Source organism: Mastigoproctus giganteus, chromosome 1 (genome assembly GCF_048544385.1).
Source record: "Mastigoproctus giganteus isolate SK-2022 chromosome 1, ASM4854438v1, whole genome shotgun sequence".
In the NCBI taxonomy this organism is placed as follows: Eukaryota; Metazoa; Arthropoda; class Arachnida; order Uropygi; family Thelyphonidae; genus Mastigoproctus; species Mastigoproctus giganteus.
The window spans coordinates 218,089,627-218,108,134 of NC_143575.1; the positions used below are offsets into that span (position 1 = coordinate 218,089,627).

General features: G+C 36.9%; 1 protein-coding gene across 1 annotated transcript in view; it reads right to left on the bottom strand.

Annotated features, from left to right (window-relative positions):
• RhoGAP1A (Rho GTPase activating protein at 1A) overlaps nucleotides 1-18,508 on the bottom strand; it is a 465,208-nt gene that overhangs the window by 968 nt on the left and 445,732 nt on the right. The window contains exon 22 of the mRNA XM_090368823.1: nucleotides 16,973-17,078. Within this exon, the coding sequence (XP_090224949.1) occupies nucleotides 16,973-17,078 (106 nt within the window). The remainder of the gene's footprint in view (nucleotides 1-16,972; nucleotides 17,079-18,508) is intronic.

Consider the following 18,508-nt stretch of genomic DNA (forward strand, 5'->3'; position numbering starts at 1 on the left):
CCTCTTCTGAATGGAACCTAGAAGCCTGAGAGAGATTTTGTGGGCACCGCCCCAGATGTCGGAACAATATTCCATGGTAGGGCAGATTTGCAATTTGTACAGAGTGAACAGCTGTTTGGAAGAAAAGTAACGACGAGAACGAAAGAGAAAACCAAGTTTTCTAGATGCAGAAAGCAATATTTGTAATGTGCTTGTGCCAAGAGAGATTAGAAGTCAGGGTAATCCCCAAAAGAGATATATCATTTTGCCTAGAATTCAGAGTGTCACCAAAGATAAGCATAGGAGCAGAAGAATCCTTTTTGTGAGATATAAGACAAGACCGAGTTTGAAAAGGATTGAAATCAACTAAGCTGTCTTTGCCCCACTGGAGAATTACCTGGAGATTGGCATTTAAGAAATTGGAAGCGGATATTAGAGAAGAGACCGGCAGAATTACTTAAGAAGTACAGGTCACTGTTGAAAAAAAATCCATGAATTAGGGTTGCATTTGATAGTGTCTGCAATTCTGCCGAGACACGATAGGAGGGAGTATATGATGAGAGCCTTGTCGATCAATTCGGCCCTGGAAAGTTTGGGAAAGGCTCAAGGGGGTAAAATTTTTTTCAGCGTGGTCTGTACTTGTTAACAGGAGAGACTGCTTCTACGGGGATGGGATACACTTAAATAGAAAGGGTGGAAGAATATTTGCTATGAGGCAGTGTTAGGTGGGCTAGAAAACTGTTAGCTTGGGGGGATACAAGGACTAACAGATTAACAGTAGCCACTGGCAGAGGTAAAAGTGATTCTTGCACTGCTTCTATTGGAATGAACAGCAGCCTGGAAAACAAGATGCAGGGTATTCAGAGACTGCTGGGAGTCATTGCGGTACAAGTAAACACATGGGTTGTGTTAGGGTAGCTAAGAATAGGAACATGTGCATAGGAACAGGTGCATGAATACTTGCATGTACACCAATGCTAGGAGTTTGGTAAATAAATTTGATGAATTTGAGGTATTGCTCAAAACATCAAAGGCAGATATTGTTGGGATATCAGATGTGGTGTCACACAGATATAAGGAATGCAGAACTGGAATTTGGGGAGTACAATGTGTATAGGAAGGATAGAAAGGGAGGATGGGGTTATGCTATTAGTTAAGAAACAAAATCCAAGGAAGTGAAGCCAGTTGATATCGCTGGACAGTGCACTGTCAAGTCAGGTTGGTGTGACATAAGCACTGGGAGATCAAAATTGAGAGTAGGAGTGTGTTATAAGCCTAATGACTCTGATGAGTAGAATAAGAAACTGTACAGAGAAATAGAGTGTACCATCACAGTCTTATAATGGAGGATTTTAATTTCCCAGATATTGACTGGAATTTGTGGGTTGGTCACTCACACACTAGCAAGGCTTTTGTGGATTTATTGGATGATTGTTTTCAACATCAGCATGTTCGGGAGACAACTAGAGGGAGTAATACTCTAGATCAGATTATCAGTAGTCATTCTTCATGCATTAAGAATCTGCAGATAAAGGAACCACTGGGTGGCAGTGATCACAGTGTGCTAAAATGGGATTTACTCAACGAGGTAACTACCATCAGGGGTAAAGGGAAGGGTTTTTGCTTTCGTAAAGGTGACTACAATGGTCTGAGACAGTATTTAAATTCTATACAGTGGGACCAACTGATGATGTTAACAACAGCAAATTCAAAATGGGAAGCATTCAAAGAATTAATCATGGAAACTACTAAGTTTTACATACCAACTAAAAAATATTGTTCAAGGTTTAGGCCTAAATGTCAGATGAACTAATGAGACATATGGCAGAGAAGAAAAATGCATGGGATACATATAAATTAATGGGTGACATGGAAGCTTATGATAGATATAAGCTGGTCTGTAACCAAGTCACAAAGGAGATTAGGCAAGCAAAGGCAGATTACGAGAAATCAGTGGCAAAGAAAAACAAAAAAAGAGTTCTTTACCTATGTAAACTCTAGAAGGAAAGGGATGAATCAGATTGGTCCACTGGATATTGATGGTTCAACTGTTGATGATCCTGCACAGGCAGCTAACAAACTAAATGAGTATTGTGCATCTACATTCACCCATGAGGAGTTATTCAGGGAGGGGAATGCCAGAAGTGAGTTAAACTCTGGCAGTGAGCTAGATGATTTTGTAATAACTGAGAGGAAAGTGGGGGAGATGTTAAATATAAATGGATAGATTCCATCCCGGTGTGGACAGAATTTATCCAGTTATATTAAAGGAGGTAGCAAAGTAAGTAAGCAAACCCGTAGCCATAATTATGAGAGCTTCTTTGGACTCAGGGGAGGTACCCATGGACTGAAGATGCAAATGTGACTCCAATTCACAAAGGAAGATCAAAGGGCAACACAAGTAATTATAGACCTGTTAGTTTAACTTCTGTTCCAGGAAAATTAATGGAAGCACTTGTTAAAGAAGCATTGCAGGATCATCTAGACAATACTTCAGTTATAGCTCGGACACAGCATGGTTTTGTTAAGGGAAAGTCTTGCCTGATCAATTTGATTGGATACTATGATGTGGTCACAAAGGAACTCGATTCAGGGAATAACTTTGATATCATATATTTGGATCTTAGAAAGGCTTTTGATACTGTTGCACATGGAAGACTGCTGAACAAATTGGAGCAGTGTGGCACTGGAGGCAAACTGCTGCTATGGATAAAGGGATAGTTGAGTGGGAGAAGACAGAGAGTGGTAATCAATGGACACTGCTTATCCTTGACTAATGTTATTAGTGGAGTCCCTCGGGGGTTCAGTGTTGGGTCCATTGTTGTTTTCTGTATTTATAATGATATTGATGATGCTATATCAAGCTTAATGTTTCAAGTTTGCAGATGATACGAAGGTTGGCACGGTCGTAAAGGACACTAATGACAGTAAGTTGCTGCAACAGGATCTAGAAAAGTTAAGCAGATGGGCTGACAGGTGGCAAATCGGGTTTAACATTGACAAATGTAAAGTACTACATATGGGAAGCAGTAACCCCGGAGTGACGTATCAACTCTGTGGTACTACACTAACAGTGGTAGAGAACGAAAAGGACCTGGGAGTAATTGTGCAGGCAGATATGAAGTTTTTCTGAGAAGTGCAGACGGTCTGCAAGAGTAGCTCATAGTGTCTTATCAATGATATACAGGAATTTTTCTAGCAGGGATAAGGAAGTGATTAATCCCTTGTATAAGGCAATGGTCAAGCCACACCCTGAATACTGTATACAGGTCTGGAGATCTCATTTTAAGAAGGATGTAGAGCTGCTGGAACGAGTACAGAGAAGGGCAACAAGATTAGTGAATGGAGCAAAGGGTTGCTCTTACGAAGAAAGGCTTAAATTTTGCAAATTACAGTGTCTGAAGACTAACCTGCGAGGTGATCTGATTGAGGTGTCTAAAGCCTTAATTGGTTTGAGCATGCTCAATGCTGATGGGATTCTTCCTCTTGCTCAGAATAATCCCCTGAGAGGGCATAAATTCAAATTGAGGAAAGACAGATGTGTGGAAGTTTTCCTTTAGATAGCGGGTAGTTAGTTGGTGGAACAAACATTCACCCTCTGTTGTGGAAGTTGAGAGCCTAAATAAATTTAAGGCTGAGCTGGACAGGTATCTGGAATGAATGGAGGGGTGAAATGGAAGCAGGTTTTTTTTTTTTTTTTTGGTTGATGCTGCATAAGCATCATATGTCTCTACTAATGCTAAATTGAAGCTGATTGAGCAGGGCAAGGTTTCTCAAAATGGAAAGTGGAATGCAATGTGCTATCTTCGGCAAAACTATGGATAGGATTTCCAGTCAATAGAAGAACGTCATTAATATACAAGAGGAAAAGAGTGGGAGAAAGAACTGAACCATGGGGACACCAGCATTAGTGGAGAAGTTAGAAGACAGAGAGCCATCTACCATCACCCTCAGTGAGCGATCAGAGAGAAAACTGGATAACCAATTACTAAAAACAGTTGGCAAACCATAAGATGGAAGCTTGTTTAGAAGACCTTTATGCCAAACACGATCGAAACCCTTTGAGATGTCAAGAGCAACTACTTGTTTTTCCCTGAACCTTTCCATTGAATTAGTCCATAAATGGGTAACATAAGCCAGAATATCACCAGTGGATCGACACTGATGGAATCCTTACTGGCGATCGTTGACAAGATGGAAGGTTTCTAGGTAGTTTAAGAGTTGGCGGTTAATTGATTTCTCCATTACTTTAGAAAGAGTAGAAGTAATTGCAATGGGACGATAATTGGATGGGAGGGATTTGTCACCATTTTTAGGAACTGGCTGGATATGAGCAAATTTCCAAGCAGAAGGAAAAACACCTTTGGAATAAGAAAGTGAAAAAAGGCGGCAAAGAATAGGAATAAGTTCAAGTGCACAGATTTTGAGAACAAGTGGAGAAATACCATTAGGACTTGGAGCTTTCTTTGCATCAAGATTCGTAAAAATCCTTCTGACATCCTTTTGACGGAAGATCACAGGAAGCATTGAATGAAGCGTGTTGGGAATGGTGGAAGGTGTTTTACCAAGAGCATTCTGGCAAGAGACCAGAATGTTCGACTACCATTAGAGCAAGAAGCAAGTTTTCTACTCAGTCTGTACAAAATCTAGTTTGGACTAATTAATAACTGCTTTATAATTGTTGCGAGCTTTGGTGTAGGCAGAAAATGAAACTGAAGAATTGGAAACAAGCCAATTATGATATGTAACGTTCTTCTCTTGAACAGCCTTAGCACATTTATTGGAAAACCAAGGTTTAGATAAAGGACGAGATTTTAAAGTGAAGTGTGGAATAAAGGAATTTTCTTCATCATCAGAAGTTTTGAAACAGTAATCCGACCAAGGAAAAGAAGAAAATAAATCTCGCAGGTCATCCCATTTTGCAATCTTGTAATGCCAAACAATACAAAGTTCAGAATAGCAATGAGATAAAGGCTCCATCAGAGAAGAGATAATCACCAAGTTGCGATCTGAGGTACTTAAAGGACCCCTCACTTCGACCATGTACTTAGAAGGGTTGTTTGTGAGAAAAAGATCAAGCGTGTTGGCTGTATGATTAGGATTGTCCAGTATCCTTGCATGTAAATGAAAAATCTCTGCAAGATCATCAGTAATTGCAAAAGCCTCAGCACGTCGACCAGCTGGGACGGTGCAACTAGAAAACAGAAGCCAGCTGGAGTTGTAAATATTAAAATCACCAAGGAAAATTACCTCACTGTTAATTAAGTTGGACTGGAGTAAGTCAAGTTGCAAAGAGAGGAAGTCAAAGAGCTCAAAGTGATTAGTGGAATTGGGAGAACAGTAGAGAGAACAGATGAATTTGACACAATGGGGGAGAGAAATTTTAAGCCAGAGAAAATCGAAAAGATGAGATTGCAAATTACCAAGTCTCTGACAGGGAATATCGGAATGGACATATTCACAAGTACTACCTTTGAGGGGAAAGGAATCAAAGAGCGAATAATTTGGGCAACTGAGATGAGCAGTGGTCGTATCAACCGATAACTGAGATTCTGTCAGAAAAAGTACATGGGGTTTGGCAGACTGCAAGTGGAAATGGACATCGTTGAGATCAGAATTGTGTATTTGTGAAATGAACTAGGAAGTATTTAGGACGTTTAGATTTTTTTGCAGATAAACTTACTCTATCAGTTTGACAATTCATGGTGTATTCAATGGTAAGAAAGGGAGGGGGGGGGACATGCTAGATGAAATAATGAAATTTCTGGATATGGCGTACACATGGTAAGAATATATCCAGGTCCTTGACATTATCTGGCCTCAAAAATGCCCCTGCATACACACTACTTTGACTCCCTCCAGTCACTATCTGGCAGAGTAGAGGTAGCAAGATTATATACTAGCTGATCCGGAAGCCTCCTAAAGAGTTACTAGTAGGTTCGGTCTGGTGTAATAACTAGCGGCCCGCCTGCAAACACCGTTTTAGAGCTGTACCCTCAAAATGTAAGGAAGATTGGCTCTCACCATGATGTTCATCATAACCTCAAAGGTCATCAGTCATACTGCATGATGGAAGAGATAGGGATGGGTTGACCGGAACTTAGCTCTGGAGACTAAACATGAGTTCCACCACTTCAAGCCTCCAATAAGCAAAGTGGTGGTATTTAATGCAATTTAATTTAACATAATTTAAAATTAAATAAAAATTAATTAAAAGAATTTAACGAAAAAATTGCAAAACAATTTTCCTTTCTGAAGCTGACAACGCTTTTCGACCAGGAAGTGTTATACATATCATACTGAGGCAAACGTCTCTTATTCTTTTATAAATATTGATATTAACAGAACGTATTGAGCATTACAGCTCTGGTTCATACTATCAAGAATATCTGAATATATTAATACAATATATTAATCGATATATGTCAACACCTCCTGGTATAACCTACACAGGAGTAGTTATTGTGATGATTTTTAGCTCTACATTTTTTTGGTTCAGAACTGTACAAGTGGGGAGAAGTCCAAGTAAAAAAGGGAACAAATGAATAACCAATTCATTCTCCTTAAATTAAAAAAAAAATTAAAAATGAAATCAATATATATATATAAAAAAAAAAAAAAAAAAAACACTTATGTTTACTGAATGGAATAGAAAACAATATTTACTTCCTAAATTTGATTGCATTTATCTGTACTGAGGCTGGGTTGTCTCCCCTACAGATATGAGACAACAAAACTAGTGTACTTGATCATTACTGAAGAAGTGTATAGAAATGATGTGAAAGTACATTGCCAGGATTGAATTATCATTAAGTAGAAAATGAATGCCGAAAGTACTAAAATCTGGTATACTTCTTGAGCAATGGTTTTTGCCAAAACTGCTACCTGCTCAGTTTGCCCTGGAACATGTAATTTAAGTTATTTTTTGGGTTTAATAACTGAAATCAACTATTGTAATACAAGGTGTCCATAAATTATTGACCACATTACAAAATATTATATAACAGGAACTACAAGAGATATCGACAAACATCTTTTTTTTTCAATGGAAAGGACAACTCCAAAAGTTAACAAGTTTGCACATGGGCACCATTTGTAGCACACAGGATGTCTAAATGGTTTATAAGTGTCACAGAAGCAGTTGCATCAATGATTCACTTGCAAAGTTCATCCAGATTTGCAACAGGTGATGTACAATACACCCTATTCCTTCACATAACCACACAGAAAAAAGTCCAGTGGGGTTATATCTGGTGAGTAGGAGTGAGGGGAGAGAATTGGTCCTCCTTGTCCAATCCATCTGCATGGAAAATTCTCACTGAGAAATTGTCATACAGTCAAGGAGGGGCATCTTGCTGAAACATAATGTTGAGTTGATGTTCTGTCATTTGCGGAATTACAAAATACTCTAACACGTCCAGATAATTGTTACTGTTTATAGTAGTCTAAGAGAAGAAAAATGAGTCAATCACCTGGTTATGGGGAAAGGGGCACACATTCAATTTTGGGAATCCCATCCGTGCTCACTAAAGACATGAAAGGTTTCACTACCTCAGATCCTGAAGTTGTGGCTGTCAACCTTACCAAACAGGTGGAAGGTGGATGCATAATTAAAGACAACTTTGCTCAGGAAGTCATAATTTTCAATCAAATTAAGCATATCCATAATAAACTTTCTCCAATGTAGCAGATCAACCAGTTTCAATGCTTGCACAAGCTGGATTTTGTACCCATAAAGTTTCAGGGAGTGGCAGAGAATCTTGTGAATGGTCAGTTGGGGCATTTCTAGTTCTCTGCTAGGATGATGGATAGATTTCCTTGGGCTGCATGTACAACTTTCACAAATGCACTCAACATTCTTGACACTTACTTACAGCTTGACCTGTACCCTTCTCATGCAGGTCACTACCAGTTCCCTTAAATAGTTCTATCACTTAATGGACTTTCCTGAAGGTACTCCACCTCCATATTTCCAGTGGTACTGCCTTTGCACTGTAACAACAGATTCAAGGATATTCTACACATGAATATACTAAATTGGGTTCTAGATCCTTTCTCACATGCAAACACAGCAGGATCATCAAATTTAGAAGAGGATCTCATAGAACTCACAACAAATGAAGAACTAAAAATAAAATTCAAAAGTGGATACCAAGAGTTCTGGCTTCAGAAATCAATACCGACACTGTACCCTGGATTATGGGAAATAGTGCAGAAATTTTTAATTGCATTTCCATCTTCTTATTTGGTTGAGCGTGGGTTTAGTGCTGTGGTGAATTCACTGTCTAAGAAAAGGAACCAATTGCATATAACTGAGCGTGGCGATTTACGACTGTTTTTAACGAAAGTTGAACCCGATATTAACAAACTTTTAAAAATGCATCAGGCTCATCTTAATTTGTTATTTTTACTTTGTATTTTTACTTTGTAAGTTCGAAATAAACAATTTTCTAATACATTTGATGGTGTTTTAATTATTACAATAAGATTCTTACTGATGCATTTGCAATCTCTTAATATGTATTCCGAATTTTCATATTTAAACCATTGTATAAAACTGTGCATAATGTTATTCCAGCATACACTTTACAATCTTTACATATGGGCTATATTTCATCAAAATCTGAATAGCAATAATTGTGTTCAAGATAAAGCACATATGGGCCACTACTTTTTCAATAATTTAACGGCATAAGCAGTAATGTATCATTAGTTGCTATTTACGTTGAAAATATCAAACGGCTTGAACGCGGAAAACTATTATAATGGGGGGGCGTTACAAAATTTATGTCTTGCAATGTGGGCGGTGGCCCGAAAAGGTTTGGGAACCTATGGTTTAGATATACTGGGTGCAATTAATTTTCTTGCTTCCTGATAACTAACTTTGTTTTCAACTTTATATTCCACAATTTTTTTCTCCATTTTCCACCTCTCATGTTTTAGAGTAAGCAGAATTGTTACCTTTGCAGTTGGGACAGGTCATTTCTTTCGCTGAACAATCACTTTGACTATGATTGAACCTAAGCCAAAGTTGGGACAAGCTGGGTCCCCTCTGCATGCCATTTGAGAGTGGCCATACTTTTGCAGTTTATAACATAAACAGCAAAAGGATGAATATGGCAGAGTAGATAACCTGCTTTTACTGATGAGGGTAGACTTGAACTGTTAAAGGTGAGAATAATATTTCTGGTAGGTGTGAGTATATTGTATCTTTTGATCATAATTCTTTTGACAGCAATTATGATTTTTTCCTGAAGCTCTTCTTTAATTTCTTTCTCCGTCACATTCTAAAGGTCCCAACTAGATATAATTTTGCTCTATTAGAGCTGCACGGGGAGTTACTTTCACTGGAATTTTAGCAAAATTTGTCATCTGTAAGAGTTTTTCAGAATGCCTGTGGTTGACAGTTTCTAAAAGTAAGTCCCCTGATTGCAGTCTCTTAACCGTCTTGAGAGACTCTGCAATACTTTCCAAGTGTTTTTGGATTAGAAAGGGGATAGCTTACTAAGAGGCTGTTCTGATAGTGAGTGCATTATTGAGAATGTAGGAAACTCTGCCGCCGAGGAATTGGTTTTAAACCTCTTTGGTTGTGACGAGTCATGGTCATTTTCTTCCTCTGGCTGACATCTTGTCAGTTCTAAAGAGGGAAATATATTGTGTTCCATATTGGCTCCTTTTAATCCTTCTTCTGTTAATGGTTACCAGCCCCACCATGGTGAGGCAGGAGCAGTGCCTGGTGTGACCAAGCAAAATTAGTACAAGTTAGTCTATAAAATACGAAAAATATTGAAAGGTTACTTTCCTTCCTTGCTCTCTACCAGTACTTTTGATACAAGCTGTTATTAAATAAAAGGATTTCTTAAGGAGTGATATGTAAAAGAGAACTAGAATTCACCTTTTAGAAAATCGCAGTGAAAGTACAGAGAAATTGCTCCGTCACAATCACTTGGCACCCGAGGCTGCTGGCAGTTGAATCTGCAATAGCAGATCCACTGTATTCTAGCACCACCAATAGAATATAGTGGATGTGCCACTGATGAAGGGTGCAATGTGCATTTACCCTTCATTATTCAGATAGTGTCTTAGACAGACTTAAAACAGGGAGTTCTTAAGGCTGTTTCTATTATCCAGTTGACCAGCCTTAGAGTTGGCTGACTGGGTAATGGAGAATGTAAAACATCCATAATTCCTTTTGGCTTAATACTTAACTTTTAAGTATTAAGTTAAGTATCTTCCCTTATAAAAACCACTCAGTTTTTGGCACTTTGCTTCTCTGACACCGGTCTCAGATCTACTATCTATCTGGTAGCCAATTTTTGTGAATGGTTTTGTTTCTCTTTACGAAACCTGCTTCATTTAACCAGGCCTTTTATATGGTGAAATTTTATCAATGGATCCTAAAATTCATCTTCTTCATGGTTATTAATTTTGCTGTTGTGTTGCTATCAGAGTTTTTTACATGCCAGATTTTTTTTTTTTTTTTTTGCTCTTCAATGGATTCACTCAACTGTCAACCTTAGATGTAGCCAAAAAGTGCATATCTCTGTGTTTTTTTAAAGACTCTGATCAGCATTAGGGGAATATCATTAGGATACTCTTGCGAGCTTGTTTTGCACCCCCCCACCTTTTTTTTTTTTTTTTACATTCATTCTGTACATTCTGCATTCCAACAGTTTTGGAAATGGTGGAAACATTTTAATTGGCAAACTGCAGCTATATGAATGTAGCTGCATCACTGACAGGTTCTTGACTGACTAGTGATGTCAAGCTCTATCATATGTCATAAGACATGCCAGCCAGCCTGATCAAGCTTTCTCTGTGATAACCAAAAAAGGATATATGGTCTCCCACTAAGTACAGTAATTATTTCGAGCAAATGATCATTTTAGTTCACTTCCATATGGACTCTCATATACCTGCAAGGTAAACTCTCATATACCTGCAAGGTAGAAGATATGATGAGATAAAGGGAGCAGATTGTGGAAAGATCACTGGCAAAAAATATCTGGACAGGCATATGGAAAAGGTGTTAGTTTAAAAGGGAGAAGTCATTTGTCAGTGAGCATATGCTCAGTGATATTACCACCTCACCCTCCCATTAATATCAGTGCCAACTTACAGGGTGCTTTTTCCAATGAAATTCCTTGGCATAGGAAAGGCAACTGCATAAGGTTAGAGGCAACCCCCGTATAACACAGTAGTTTAACAACACGATTTCGCTCTAACATGATTGATAAATTGTGGCAATCCTCACACAACACGATTAGAGAATTGCAGCAAACAGTGAATAACATGATATTTTTGAACTTTTGTGTAGGGAAAAACCTGCTATTATGTTGGATGTAAATTTTAAACATTTGCATTCTTTGTTTGTGTGAATCACCGCTGTTAACTCCTAGTCATTATGCAAAAAAATAAAAATATATATACACAGGCAGTTCTCTCACTTTAAGAGTTCCCGGGTTTAGGAATTTTTTTTTTTTTTTTTTTTTTTAAGTATCAAGTATCAACAAAATCGAAAATATTAATTGCAAAAAATGAATGTTAAACATTCATAAATACTGCATTCCAAACCACGCGCATAGCTATACGATACAGTGTATCCCGCTTTACGATATTAATCCGTTACCAGCGTATATTGAAAATATTGTAATGTGAACCCAATAACAAATTGTTTTTTGGTAATTAGTAGGAGTTAGTCTATAACATACGACCTTGGAAGTTCAAATTTTCACTATATAACTCCCTAAAAGATTGTTTTTATAGTGTAAATTGTATTAGTTACTAATTAAAATCATTAAATGCACTACACTTTCATCATTATCATATGTTATAAGAACAAATTTTTAACAGCTTTGTGATATATTTATAAAGCACATTTCTGGAAGTCACGACTAAAACAATTAAAAACAATTTGCACTTTCCAGTTTATTAGGCTTTTCTGTTACTGCAAGCAATTATAAATGGGTAGTAAACTCGTTTTACTGAATTGTGAAAATACGGATAGCTGGAATTGTGTGGGTTTTTACGTTATTATGGTGAAATGTGTTTGCCCTTTACTGAAATCTTCAATCATATAAAAACAAAAATAAATTTTCAGAATATTCTCTTCATTCCTTTTTTTTTTTTTAAGCTTCGTAAACTTGTTACTCCATGCAAATCGTGTCAGTTGCAATTTGTGCATTCCGTTAAATGTTGTTGTTGTTGTTTGATTTTTAGGAGCATTAGCAACTAAGGCCATATTGCTCCGGGATATGCGGTGGTCAGTCCCTGACCTTTCCGCATCCTTCGTATTTGGTGGTGACGGGCTCGAACCCCGGTCTAATCAAGAAGCGTGTGCTGCACACTGCTGCTCCTTCCCACCTGGCTACGGAGGCGCCCGCATTCCGTTAAAAAATGCTTATGCATGCTATTGAAATTTATAAAGAAAAGAGAAGATTATCTTGAAAATAAACACCTCTTGAAGCATTGCTGAAGAAGACGACTCTTGTGCAACAAACCAACGAGTGCCGAGCCAATAATGGGTGATCAACGAGTTTGCATTTAGTCAATGATGATGATGATGATGAAGAATAAACATTCTTTAACATTTGTAAGTAATAAATAATTTCTCTATTATTATAATTTGCTTGATTTTACAGGCTACGTTTTCATTTTTTTGGATAAATCAGTCATTGCTTAAACATAAACTAATTAGCCAACTAATTTCATTGCTGATACTCTACGCGCGCTAGGAACGAATTAACTCGTAAAGTTGAGAACTACCTGTATATCGGCAGCATGATAACGTTACATACAAGAATCCAAAAACATAAAAGCAGTTTAAAAGTAGCTGCAAATAACAAAGAAAAAACAGACTGAACGGGGAAAAAAATAAATAATAGTTTGAATTGGTAGCTCACCTTAGACACGGGACATTACTCCTCCTTCGAAAACGTGATAACAAATATCCTATAAGTTCAAGTCTAAAAACAGAACATAACTCTCCCCCCCCCCCCCCCACCCCCAAATCCATGACCTCTACTGATGAGGACGGGTTGTCACGCACCAGATTTCCGAGTGAGAAACTTCTTTCTGCCATCATCGACTAAATGCCCAACGAGTGTGCATTTAGTCGATGGTGATGAAGAATAAACATTCTTTAACATTTTTAATGTTAAAGAATGAATGTCATAAATAATTTCTCTATTATTATAATTTGCTTGATTTTATAGGCTACATTTTCATTTCTTTGGATAAATAATCATTGTTTAAACAAACTAATTAGCTAACTAATTTCATTGTTTATAACGTAACCCCTATTTTTAACATTATGTCTATGGGAAATAAATTCCTGCTTTACAAGCACGTGCTAGGAATGAATTATCTCGTAACGTCGAGAACTACCTGCATACATATTTATTGAGAAATCCCCGTATTTTTTTTTGTTGGGAAATCCCTGTGTTAGGTTCTGTGCTATTGAACTTATGGTATTTTGAGACCATAAAAATTTGTGACTTCAAAACGTGTAGTTTGTAACTTTTAAGGTTATTTTGGTTTTTATTTGGTCGTTTATAAATTTTTCCGTGTATGTATTATTAAACTTTGTTTTTAAGAAGCGTATTGGAATAATTTCTTTGTTGTGAATTAAATGCCTAAGGAAATTAGGCATAATTTGGGTAACTACCAATTTATTTAAAGAATGGATTCTAAATTGTTTTGTTCCAGCTGTGGAAAACTATTTAAAGCGGAAAAATCCAGATTTCAAAATTTTACTGCTGTTGGATAATGCTCCAGGCCATCCAAAATGTTGAAACAATGTTCCTACTACCTAATACAACTTCTTTAATTCACCCATTAGATCAAGGCATTATATCTACCTTTAAAACTCATTACATCATAAAATCATTGCAATGGATTTGGGAAAAAATTGATCCCAAATCTATTAAAGTGATGGAGGCATGGAAACATTTTTCGTTTGTGAATTGTATCAGAATCATAGCTTTATCGCTCAAAGAAGTAAAACCGTCAACACGTGCGTGTTGGAAAAATGTACAGCCAGAGTCAGTTCATTCAGGAAATATGGTCTAACCGGCAGAAAACAGAATCGGTGTGATAGTAGAACTTGCTAAATCAGTAGGAGGGGAAGGTTTTAATGATATGACTACTGAACACATTCACGAATTACTGGTAGAAAAGAGGCTGGCAAAGCGGATTTGGTAGAAATAGTATCAGAGATAAATCAAGTCAATTCAGAAGATGACAGCACAGATGAAAATTCTGAAGTTCTAAGTTTTACACTAAAAAGCATAAACTTAGCTAAGGAATTAGAATCTTATTTTATTATTTTTTTTAAACACAGATCCTTCAACTGGAAGGAACACAAAGTTCAAAAGGGAGCTTCAAAAATGCTTAGCCCCATACCATGCAATTTACAAAGATCTATCAAGCAAAAGCAAACAATCCCAGAATACTGATATTTTAAAGAGAGCAAGATACACAAAATCTAGATGCTGCAGAAGAAAGTTCAGATGATGAAGATATTCTGCAACCGAGAAAACATTCTCATTTGATTGTGCTTAGCAGCGATGAAGAGGAAGAAAATTAAATGAACGTAGATTAACTGACATATTATTTATCACAGTTTGTAAGATGTTTGTTTGTTCAGTTATTATAATTTTTAATAATAATTTAAGTTTCCAATAGTTATGTTTGTTTGTTTGTTATTTGGTTTTTAGGAGCATTAGCAACTAAGGCCATATTGCTCCGGGATATGCGGTGGTCATTCCCTGACCTTTCCGCATCCTCCATATTTGGTGGTCACAGGCTCAAACCCCAATCTAATCAAGAAGCATGTGCTATGCACTGCTCCTGCTCACCTGGCTATGGAGGCGCCTTCCAATAGTTAAAAAAAATGTATTTTTGTTAGTTTTTGGATCATAATCCCCACCCCCCCTTTTTGTATTGGTTTTTAGTCCCGTATAACATGGTTTTGCACTACAAGAGATTTTATAGAAACCTAACTACCATGTTATACGAGGGTTACCTGTATTAAGTTCTATCTGATAGACGTTAGTCCCATTTGGCAAACAGATGGGCATACAGTTAGTAGAAAATCAGCTGTGAGTGGCAAAAAATGGAATGGGGTGTAGTTACTCACAAAGACACTGATTCCTCCATGAGCAGATCCATCCCTACTTTAAATCCTTCTGAATGATAATCAAGTTACACATGAAAGGGTTCTTTATTTGTCTTAAATGTGACCTGCAAGAAAAAGCAGACTGGTTCATACTTTTGCAGGAGGACCTTGATTGTCACTGCTATTTTGCTGGAATCTAAACAAGTTCCAATTCCATTGTAGGAACATGGACATCATTTGGGATTGGCAGAAAAGCCATTTGACCTCTATGGGATGAGGACACTGTTTCATCAGTCATGGATTCATCTTTCCTTAGAAGGGTTTACAGTGGGTTGTGTCAATTTCTTCTAAGATTTACAAGACTGACTCTCTGGATACCTTAACTTCAAAATCCATTTTTTTTCATGTGCTACTGGAGGCTTGATGGTACTTAAGTTTTATCCAGTTTTTTTTTTTTTTTTTTTTTTACATAGTTTTGGTAGAGAGGGAGCAATAGGTGGTACTGACATAGGAGTGGCTGTCGACTAAGATTTCTGAGAAGGTTTTTGAGAACTCAACAGCACATGATTTGGACTGAATGACTCTAGGTAGAATAGTTAGTTTAGCTTGTGTCCCAGCGAAATATTTTCTTACATTTTTCAGCACACGTAAGCATTATTATTTATTGATTTTAGTTCTTTTCTTGCATTCTTGTCAGATATATTTAACTATACCCCAAGTCTATATATTTCTTTTTTTTCTTTTTCCTTCCACTGCTGGTATTCTCAAGTGTATATACAATGTTTTTCTTGACAGTTAACACATATGGAATCCGTAGCTGAACATCCCTTGATTTGTAGGCTTTAAAGTAAATGCAAGGGCAACTCAATAAGCCACATGTGAGAGTCTTTCAGCACTTAAAGCACCTTAGGAAGATTTGGTATTATGGCCTTACTGAGCAGTCTAGATATAAGTCCACCTGCAATGGAATTATAAAATGTGGAAACTGAAAGTAAGAATGAGGTTTCTAGTGGGAACCATATTTCAATCTTTATGCAAGCATATTTGTTTTACAGTTGTTACTTGCTGTGGCTTTAATTCAGAATACATTTCCTCTTCTGATACTTTCCCATTCTGAAATCACAATATGAGATGAATCTGGCATTTTATGGGAGGACAACTCTCAAACGGGAATGCCTTAACTGGAATTCCCTCAATAGTAATGGTGGTTTGAAGGAAATGTTCCAACTATTTATAACTTTTAGTTTTTATTAACATGTCTTCTGAAAAGCCATTTCACTGATATAAGGGGTATTGGAATTCTACTGCACCCTTCTGCATAAAGAAGGGTGACATTTCCCCTATAAGTTTTTTTTTTTTTTTTTCCAGAGGCAAGTCCACTAGGCAACCCAATCCTGGAGCTCACATCTTTTTGTGTGTGTGTGTGTGTGTGTGAGAGAGAGAGAGAGAGAGAGAGAGAGAGAGAGAGAGAGAGAGAGAGAGAGCCAAAGTGGTGCATTAGAGCTGGGCCCCCTCAGCCATCAGAATTCCCTTTATCACAGGTTTCAGGATATGGCAAACACGCCAGATTGCATGGTGTTACCCTGAATTTTATGCTGTGGACATTGGATCCCAGTAATGCTAGTTGGAAGTAGCAACAACAGCACTGAGAGATCTTGCTCACTATGTAAACAATTAATCAAATACATTCTGTAAAAATTTCAAAAATATAATTTGATTTTGTGTAGTGAAAAAAGTATAATCAAGATAGCGTAAATCATTTCAAAACTGTGGGGATGGGAAAAGCAGAAAAACAAGTACAACCAATTAATTTTGTTACTGTTACTGCTTTATGATATTTTAATACTTACAGCAGGACCAACTACTTTTTCTTACCTGATCATGTGGTCTAACAGATATTTGATAATTTCTTGGTTAACTAAGGGTAGAATATCAAACAGGGCTAAAAGCTGTTTCTTCTTTTCATCCTGATCATGTAGATCTGAATTAAAGAAGACTTGATCAGGAAATCATTAATTATAATATAAATTAATTACATCAATAATTAAGTTTATCTAGCAAAAAATAAATTTATACTTATATACCAATTTTTGTAAGGACTACCTGTTGTTGTTTACTCTAGATAGGGTGGTAATTATGGGCATATTCTGAAATGCAAAAAGTTGTGTAAACAATAGGAGGGGGCAGATGGCTTCACTTAACTCCACTATCTAAAATATGCAATATTTTTTTACACATTATAACATTAATATTATTAGAATTGTTCATAATAAACTTTAGAATGTATGGACCTTGGGGTCTTTTCTGCCTTCACAATATGCCTCCAAGCTTTCTATATCATTCCTCATGCTGTCTTTCTTTCCTGGACCATCCTCTAGGTCTTCTCTCACAAGTTTCATCAATAAGATTCTTGTGGTAATCTGTTTCCCGACATGGTGGTTACATGGCCAGCCCACTTGAGTCTGTCGCTTTTCATATGATTTCTTATCGTTGGTGCATTTCATGGATTTTTTTTTTTTTTTTTTTTTTTTTTTTAATTCTGAAAACAGCATGTTGAGTATCAAGTACAAAGATCTTTCTTAGTACCTTAGTTTGAAAGGTTTATAGCTTTTTCTAGTTCTTTTCAAGACACTACCAACTCTCTCACTAGAAGATTACAACAGGCCTAATGATGGTTGCCTATAATTTAATTTCTGCATTTTTGGATATGTTCAGATTTTTGGATATGTTCAGATTTTTGCAAGTACAGAGCATTTAATGACTTTAATGCTCCGTAATAAGCTGGTTTAAATCTTACTGCTGTTGTTGATGCTAAGATATCTGAATCCCACAACAGATTCCTCTTTGAATCTGTATAGTCTCATTATTATTATTGTTGTTTTGGTTTCTTCTACTAATTTTCAAGTGTTCATTTTTGATTCATTGGCACTGTTTTATTAACATAAGGTTAAAAATTGCTTATGATGATGAAATGGTAAGTTGTTTCATTGTGCTTGAATGGTGTATGTGGTTCAAAGACATGCAAGGATCTTCACACAATGACCCAAGAAGTGGGTATCCATATACCTCTTGAAATGAAGACAAAGTAGCAAAAGTTTGGAAAATTATGGCAAGAGACAATTATTTGATCCTCAGAATGATGGCTGATAAGTTGGATATGAATAAGGAGATGATTCACCAATTCTGTAAAAATTTAGGGAAAAGGAAGGTCTGTACAAAATTTGTGCTGCACACTCTCACAGATGAGCAGAAGCAATGAAGAGCCATCACGCGAAGACTTCACCTAGACTTGTCAAGACAATACTAATTTCCTCAACTGTATTGTCACTGGAGATGGATGTTTTGTGTTTCGGTACGACCTAGAGAAAGAGTGTCGGAACATGCAGCAGATTTCAAAATCATCACCAAGGC